The following is a 9,467-nucleotide window of genomic DNA, read 5'->3' on the forward strand; positions in this document are numbered from 1 at the left end:
CTAACCTAAGGGTGTGTCGATAAAACCCTAGTCTACTTAGGGTTTGTAAAATAAAATTCTATCCTTGCTTAGGATATGCTAACAATAATGTTGAAATACTAGTCCTCTTAGGGTTGTTAATAAAGAACCAATGATGAAAAATCTATTCTTGACTTTTGATATTGAACCCTAGTCGTTTAGGATTGTTGTTGTTGTCCTTGTTGTAAACCAAAACCCTAGATCTTTAAGATTCTGATAAGTTACGTTTGGCTATTATTGAGTCAAAATCCTAGACTTTAGGGTTTGGTAAATTAGGGTTTATGAGTATGACCTTTGTAATAGATAAAATAAAGTCCTAGGAATGAATCCCTAGGTGTGCATTCTTTCGCATAATCGAAACCCTAGCTTGATTAAAAATGTTGTATATCTAACTTTGATGCTTTGATGTTTGTGTCTAGGGTGTACCGAAGTAAGTTTTGATAAGTTGATGAAACCCTAGATATGCATATGCTAGTATTGTTGATTTAGGGTATTGAACAAAACCCTTGTAGAGATTGATATTCTAGGACATGATGATATTATGATGAAAATCTAGGGTTTGCAATAAATTCTAGTAGAATCTATCATTCTGATAGTAATATTGAAGTCCTAGATGCATAAGACTATGATTAAATTATTATTTGATTGACTTATCTAAGGTTTGTGTTTCAGAAATAAAGTCTAGGATTTATGACAAAAACCCTAGCAAGTAGTTAAAGTCTAAAGAATGTAACCTCTACTGATTATGAACCTAAGTAGGTTTAGGTATCTAATGTCTAAAGTTTGAATTCTTTGATGCTTTCTTTATAATGATATAGTTGATTTTATACTACTGTATACTTGTACTTGGTTGTACTTGCTATTAAAGTTTTTGCAGGTACAAAATCTTCAAGATGTTGAGGATGTTCGTAAGTGAAGATGATAGTATTGGTAAGCATGATGAAGGAAGTTATATAAATTATGATGATCAAGATGACCTTGATGCCATAAGAATGAATGAAGCCTTGAAAGGATGAAGTTTCTTCGATATTATGAAGCTATTGATCTCCCTAAGTTGAGAGGGAGCTTGGATAGAAGAAAGAGTATATCTCCCCAGTTAAGAGGGAGGGAATATTATGTTAGTGAATTCCTTGAAGTAAGAATGAAGCCTATCAATAAACGTTTGTGAAGTTGCAAACAAAAGACTTGAGGAAATCTGAAGATGTATTTGGTGCTGTTGAAGAAATGAAAGAAGAAGAAAGCTTCCGACAAATTGTATATGGATAACTTGATGATAGTAGCATCAGAGGACCCCGAAGGTTTGTGTTTACTTATATTTGAAAGTTTATTATTGATTGGGGTTGTGTTTGTACAGGTAAATCTCTCCATAAAAAGGTTGAACACTTTGGAAGCATGCTTGGACAAATGGATATATCTAGTTTGATAGGGAGAGTTGAAGCATCTAATGGTGGATGCTTGGGAGGACATCTGGCTGGCCTATGTGTTGATGTTTAGATCCCAAAGAGGGAGGGTGGCATTGGTCATGGAGCTCCGACCTTGGATACGCACCTAGATCCCTGGGTTGATGGTTAGCAAGTAAGCTTGATGGTACCTAGAGTGGCTGAAAGCTTGAGTCCATCTTAGTCCCACCCTAGATAGATTACCCTGGTCAAGTATCTAGTCCGCAACACTGAGTGTGCTAGAACTCTTCGTAGTTCATTTCATTTTGAGATCTTCCATGTACCTTCATATGTATGTAATTATGAATACCTCTCTAGTTAAGAGGGAGTGTTGAAGAATGTAACTAGTGTCAGTCGTCATAATTGTACTTGAGTCATTATGTAATGTATTTGTCAAAAGATAATATTATTATTATTTAAATTGACTTGTTAAAGCATGGGTTTCATGCTTGGGTCAATAGTTAATAGGTCAAAGCACCCTGAGTGCTCTAGGATTATTTTATTGAGTCAAAATTATAGTCATGATGTAAAAGACCCTTCATGGGCACCTTTAGTCAAAGAAGAAAATTATTTATATGTAAAATGGGACTCAGGAGTCAACTCCTCTTCTACATGTCGGCTTATCTCTCCTACAAGCCGGCCTCCAAGAAGCCTCATCCTACTATATATACTGAAGGGATTCGACCTATTGTGAGACACTTCATACATATATTTGATCTAAAGTTTTAGCTTGAAGAAAAGTAATGCGAAGATATAGGAAAGGAGAGTAAACTCAAATGAAAAAGCAAGAAGTCTGTGAAGTTGTGAAACCAAAATTTTGATGTTGCACATGTGATCATGAAGCAAATTATAGGGCTGAGATGGAGAAATTAAGTTGCAGTAGTTGCAGTGAAGAAGAAGACAAGAATATGTGTTAAGGGTTGGCTTGGTGGATGGAGTGAGTCTATGTCTTTGGTCAAAGGTCAGGTATGTTTCATCTTGAATTGAATCTATTGTAGGAAGAGTTTATGACTGGGTTTTCCCCTTATAGGGGTTTTGCCATGGCTGACCGCCTATATCTTGTGTTCTCTTGTGTTTTTGGCAATTATCTTGATGATAATAATCACTGTTGATAATATCGGCGATATTCAAAAATATCGCGATATTTTCGGCAAAACAATATATCGCCAAGAAAATATCGGCAAAATATCTGCTATGTTTAAAAATTTGAAAAAATTATTTTTTATGCTTGCCGATATTTTCGCCGATATTGTCGATAAGATATTTTCTGGACCCTCGCCGATATTTTGCGATACCGATATTTTCAACACTGATAATAATAACAATAAATAAGAAGAAGAAATAATTAATCACAAGAAATTGTCAAGTAATGGAGAAATCAAATTAGATAAGAAGCCCTAATAATGCCACCCTAGATTTCTCAACACAGAGCACCACAATATGCTGAAATGTTGAGCTCCTCTTGCTTTGTGGTGGAGATTCTTGATGATGTGCCCAACAGGCCCAACATGCCCTAGGATGGCATTGACTATTTGATGGACATGGTTTGATCTTGCTATTGGAGATTGGCTTATGTCTTGGAGATGTCTTTTTAGGATTGAAATAAGGCTTTTTCACGTAAGAATTGTAAGTTTATTGCAATTTTGCATTTTCTTTACATGTAATTAATTATTGTTAGGATTTTTCTATGATCCATGTCTAAATGCAAATTGCTTATGGAGAATCTTGGATAATTTTTGCATGTTGAATGTTTCTTCCTTAAAATCCATAAGAGACCTCCTAGTGAGCTTCCCCTATTTAATTTCTCCCCTCACAACAAAGATAGTTATGGTTTATATAAGTGAAAACAAGAGGTTTCCCCCCTTACTCCAAGCGTTTGTCCACTATCTCTTGGAGTAGCCCTAAAGACTCCATCACCCAAGTAGGATTAGGCACTGACAACCTTGGTGTTGATCAAGAACTTTGAAAATTTTAATATTTTTGTTTCATCTATTTTCTATGGCTTTAAAGGGAAACTACTAGGGCATTTAGGTAGGGCCAAATTGATTTAGGGCTCTATTGGTTGGATGTTTTAGGTGATAAAACCTAGATCTTACCTTGGTGATCCTTTTAACTCAAAATCTAGTCTTTTGCATGGTGAAATTTCCCTTAGGAGGGATGACATCATCCTTCTCTAAGTATTTTTGTGCCTTAGAAACCCTAACCCTAACTAGAGCTTACTCAATATGTATGTGACCCTTTGCCCTTCGTGGCCTCTACTTGTGTGACAGTTAATATCTTGTCGGCCGACTGTGGCCAATCACCACCACTCGTTCGTGCTCGACCACTCGACTTTGCGATTCGCTGTGCCGTTGACTTGGTTGTTCACGACCCGATCGATTCTCCTAAGTTCGACCTCGCTTGCAAACTCGGTTGGTTGTGGTTGATTGTCTCGAGCCATCAAGTCTTCTGTTGCAACCCAGACTTTGTCTCACTGTTGACTGTATCACTTGCAGAGATGCTGTCGGTGTGATCCTTCGGTTGTGCCTATTGCTTTTTCTTTTTCACGAGCCTCGCCCTATTGTTCCCCACTCGATTATGCTTGGCCTTGACCTGTTCTTTTGCCGGCAACAACAACTCCCTCTTGCGTCCAACAACTTCGCTTAACGAGCACACCCTCACAAATAGTGAACTAGCAATCACACAAACCAACTTGATTCTCTCTGTGCATAGAGTCTCACTGCGTCGATACCATGTTAAATTTCCTCTAACCTAGCCCCTGACAATAAATCTCAAACAAACCCTTACATGATTTATTAATTTATGCACAACTAGGTTCATAACAAAAAATGCACAACAAAAACACACATAAATCATCATTACACGTTAGACACACGATATACCTTGGAAAACCCACAAAGGGGAAAAATCAACAAACTTGTTCTATTAAGAACTTGGGTTCCCGTACTAGGGATAATGACCAATCATAGGAAAGATACAGATAGTTGGAGCAGCCTTGTTGCTACTCCCTAACTACCCCTTGCTCCCTTCCCTTAGGCCCCTACCCGACCTGCACACTTAGGCCCCTACCCGACCTGCACACTTGAGTGAAATCCCTCCACTCAAACTATGTACAAGGTGTCTTCACCTCTCCCTCAAATCTTTTATAACTTAGTAATGACTAAAAACCATAACCCTAGATCTTAGTGGTCAAGATTAAATTTTGATTACTTGAGATCAATGATCATGACTTAATCTCTCGTAGAGATCGCTTAAATCACTTGAGTGTCTCAACTTATAATGAAGTCACTTTTAGTCATTAAATACAATAGATACTTTATAAAATCACTTTACAAAGTTTATCATCTAAAGAGACAATTTTCCACATGCTAAGACACCAAGCCAATTATGACTAAAGTGCTTAAGTTTGAATCTTTAAATTTGAAATTCTGAAATTAAATCATCAATATGAAATTAGAATTGTGATTATGAATGTCATTATCATATTTAACATTGTTTTATATTTAAATTCTACATTTCTTATTTCTTAATTTCTGTATTTTACTATTTTCCATCTCATATATATATATAGATATATATATATCTATATATATATCTATATATATATATATATATATATATATATATATATTATTATTTATTTTTTATTTGTATATAAACATCTCTATATAAGTGATCTCGCCCAAATTTCAGACCTGGTGCAACTACACCGAAATCCACACCTGTACTCAACACATCTTGGCTACTTTGTTCAAAGGTGGGTATGTGTGTGTATTCACTCCAGTGGTGATTTCACCTTTCATTCATGCTCATGCCCAACTTTCTTCTTTCAGTAATATTTCTCCAGCGGCTTGGATTAAGCTCTCTCTCTCTCATATATATATATATATATATATGGGAAAGATCATTCTAATAAAAAAGGGAATACATATTCCCATCCAAGGACTTCTCAGCTGTAAGCCAATGAGCATATTGACTGTTCCCTGCCCAAATTTTAGGACTGATCAAAATCCTTTACAGAAACCGTTCTTATCAGTGGTCAAGAACGGACTGTACAAAACAGCCATAGAGGCTTGTTAAAGAGCTCTTATAAATGGGTATCCCACCTGGATAATGATGACAAAACAAGATCCAATGGCAATACTTTCACACCTGTAAAATGGTGCCACACAAGAGCCCATAACCAGAGCATACAGACATTCCAGAAATGAAGGATAAACTAGAAATGAATTTCCATCGAGTCCAATTCAGTCCAGTCCATAAACTCATACAGCTTGAAGGAGCTGGCTAGCAGCTGGAGAGCTTCTTTGGAGAGCTCATCCACCTTGATATTCAATTCCCTGTAAATGTGGTTACAGGAAAACGACTGGAAAGACTGCAGAGCAGAATGAATGTCTTGTAAGTTGTACTATACATATATATTCACTGAAGTGGCAATTTTACCTTTCATTCATGTTCATATCAACTTGTTTCTGTAATACTTCTGCAGCAGCTTGGGTTACCATCTTTTTTCTCTATTGCAGGTGACCAGATTTTGAATTAACCCTTCTCCCCCAGTCATCAGCAATTTTGTATCATGCTGCAAGCAATTTTTTTTTGTGTGAGGTCCAAATTCACTTTTCAGTGCCCTACTTTTCAGGATCAAATTCTGTCTCGGTATAAGCTCTTGATTTCCCTGAAATTTGAACAAAGTCCCAAATCAACCAATTCTTTAAGCTAAAATATATTTTTATGTATGTTATTGGTTAATGTATTTGGTCATGTGTTTGTTCGTCAAAACGGCCTTGCAGGATCTATTGTCCGTAGATAGTTGTAAGCATGTAGAATTGATAACTTGGTTTCTGCTTGTCATTTGAGCCTTTGAGGTGATTTATCTTTCATTGCATCATATGCTTGTAATTTGACACACTTCCTTATATGAGATGAAAGTATGCATATTGGAATTCATGCAATTTATTTTGGTTGTTTTGTTTGTTGTTAGGGACAAGGATACTCTTTACCTGCAGATGTGCAGTATGTTGATGCAAGATGGAAAGTTCCCGTGGTTCTTCCTCTCCGTGATTGTGTTGTGAAAGAATTGGCGATGCTTTGCCATCTGAATAGGTTTGTATTATTTCTTCTGAGTTAGCGATCACTTAAGGGTTTTGATTTGTATATATTTTTTAATGCAGTCTAGAATAGTTCATTGACATGATGAGAACTGTTGATGAAGAAAAATAAAAAAAGATCAGGACTTGCACCTGAAATTTTGCCTGGTAGATGATACATTCATAATGCTTTGCTGGCAGGGCAGCTGGAAGACTGTTTTCACGAAGGCTTTGTCAACTCTTGCTGGATCGCATTTCAGTGTGAACAGTTTAATAGCATCATTTGTTGCATTGCTGCAGGTAACATGTGTTATTATCCGTGAGGATTACCCTATTTTATCATGAAATTCACTTAATGATGAGTTTAAGTTGGGTTGTAGGAAGAAAATCCTTCAAGGGAACGTACAATAGTACGAACAGCAGAGAAGCTCAATGCATTTAGCTTCAATCAGCTTCCAGAAAGTGAGGCTATTTACCAGTTGCCTCGTAGGAGACGGGAAGCCTTGCGAAATTGCATGACTAACAACACATCCTCGGAATTACTATGTCCAATTTGTAGTGCTCCATTGAATGACAAGGACTTTGTGGAGATAATAAAGAGTCTTGGGACAGATTCAAGCTTCAGGGCTTTTCTTGTTGCTATAAATAATGGAGAGACAACTTCGGACTTGCCTTCATCTGTTTTGCAGCGCCTATGTTGTCCTAGTTGTCAATTTCAGATCTTTCATGACCAGAAGTCATCAAGCCAGCATATTCATTCTCTGTTACCAGATGTAATGAAGAAAAGAGCAGTGGAAAATATCATCACGAATGAAAGCTGGATGAGGTCAGTTTCTAGTGGAATATAAGTACCTTTAGTGAATATATGCTTTTGCATCATAGACACATATGGGTCTTATAACAGGAACTAGCATATACAACACAAAACTTCCTGTCAAATAACTTTTTTCTGTTTGGTTTTCTAGGAGGCAAATCGAGGATTGCTTGCTTTCTGAAGATGATGAGGATGAACTCCATGACGCTTCTCTGAAGCATACATCAGAGCACTTGGAAAGACTGGGAAAATGAGTGGCATTCTAATTGGTATACTGCATATTTTTATTTTTATTTTTATGAGTTAGACATGGCTTATAATTTTTTATGGTTTCATGATTTTAGAAATAATAGTTAGACTGGCTTAGCTGGAAATAATAGCTGCATGCTATGGAGGATCATTAGACCATAATACTAACATTTTCTGGGATTTCATTGCAAACTCCTCCATGTATTGATGTGTAACTCTAGTTCTCCAATTACAATTTTGCAATGTTTAATTTGCTTTTAGGTTAGCCCTCGTGATTTCAAATAGGTTAAATGATTCGATGATATATATATATATATATATATAGTTTAAGTACAAATGACATTTTGCATGTTTTCCATAGTAAATGAGCTAAAATTGGGCCCTTCTAATATACACGTGGACGTTGTATTGCCACAAAAGTTGCACAGAGCACATTCAATGCAACAGAAACATTTTTTCAATCTTTTTGAGAAGGGTGGCCATCTTTACAACACAGATCTTTAGACACTTTAAGTTTTAACTAGTTTGAAATCATGTTACATGAATGATGATTGGTATGCATTATTGGGCGTCTTTAAATTCAGTTTGAAATTATACTTTAAAGGAATGCGGGTAGCGTGAGGCTTAAGTCTTAAATGTAACATACGCATCCACGTTCTCATCATGGCTTAGGAGTTCTACGTGAGGCTTATGTCTTAAATGTAACATACGCATCCACATTCTCATCATGGCTTAGGAGTTGTACACCAATGGTAGTGACTTGCGCACGTTTCAAAAAATTACCTCTTTTAAAACCAGAAATAAGCTTTTTGGGAGAATGGGAATGACAAAAGTCAATTTGTTGGGAAGTTGTGAAACTATGGTGTGGTTCTTTTATATTGCTCGTACATTAGAGTGATTCAAACCATGCGTCCTCAAAGAGTTTGTAGCCATTTTAACATTCAAGATTAGGATCAGGACAAGGTGTTTTGAGTGATTCAAACTATGCGTCCTCAAAGAGTTTGTAGCCTTAAATGATATGATTTTAACATTCAAGATTAGGATTAGGACAAGGTATTTAGAAGGATTTTTGTATGTGGAAATCGTGCTTGGGTGTCTTTAATTATTAACTTGAAACACAATCAATTTCATTATCAAGTTATTTAAACATTACATTTCAGTTATTATGATTTGTTTAGAAGTAAATAGTCATATTGAAACTAATTTTTGATCATGGTTATTGCAACCAGTATAGATCCATTTTAATTCTGAATCTACCAAGGGTTAATAAGGATCAAATCTCTCAAGATGCAAACTTTTTTTTGAGTGCAAAAATTAAGGAAATGTTTGCACCTGAAAAGATTTGATGCCTCCCATTGCTTAATAGATCTTTATTTAATATGAATCTATGTTGGTTTTAATAATGTTATTTATATTATATAAATTTCACATCTCTATATATATAAGCATTCTCATTTTTTATTTTATTAAAACCTTGATTTAATATCTGAGGAATATCCATTGGATATTTTTAGTAGTAGCGAGGATAGAGGTTTAGATATATTTAAGAAGTAATTATAACTTTTTTGCTTTTAGATTTTATTTTTATTTATTATTGTTATAAAACGAAATTTAAATAAAATATTTATAAAGAATTTTGATTGTAAAATGAGTTATGATTTTTGGGCATGTGGTATTGATAAGTCATGTATTGTAACAAAGTCTATTTACAAATTAATAATATCCATGGAAAAGTGGGGGTGAATATCCATGGTTAAAAATCTTGTTATATTGTAAGTTTATTGTAAATATTAAGTTTTTCTTGTGTTTATTAATTAAATGTAAATATGGTTAGAATCATTATTTTAATTTATATGGTAA

General features: G+C 35.3%; 1 protein-coding gene across 1 annotated transcript in view; it reads left to right on the forward strand.

Annotated features, from left to right (window-relative positions):
* Positions 1-7,872, forward strand: part of LOC149169278 (cytoplasmic tRNA 2-thiolation protein 2-like) — a 53,902-nt gene extending 46,030 nt beyond the window's left edge. Inside the window, 4 exon segments of the mRNA XM_089425142.1 lie at positions 6,439-6,560; positions 6,751-6,844; positions 6,925-7,370; positions 7,510-7,872. Coding sequence (XP_089281268.1) covers positions 6,439-6,560; positions 6,751-6,844; positions 6,925-7,370; positions 7,510-7,612 — 765 coding nt within the window. The 3' untranslated portion in view covers positions 7,613-7,872.
* The last annotated feature ends 1,595 nt before the right edge of the window (positions 7,873-9,467 follow it).

This window comes from Pinus tabuliformis, chromosome 4_2 (genome assembly GCF_031772625.1).
Source record: "Pinus tabuliformis cultivar Carrire ecotype Pingquan chromosome 4_2, CPIR1, whole genome shotgun sequence".
NCBI classification, from domain to species: domain Eukaryota; kingdom Viridiplantae; phylum Streptophyta; class Pinopsida; order Pinales; family Pinaceae; genus Pinus; species Pinus tabuliformis.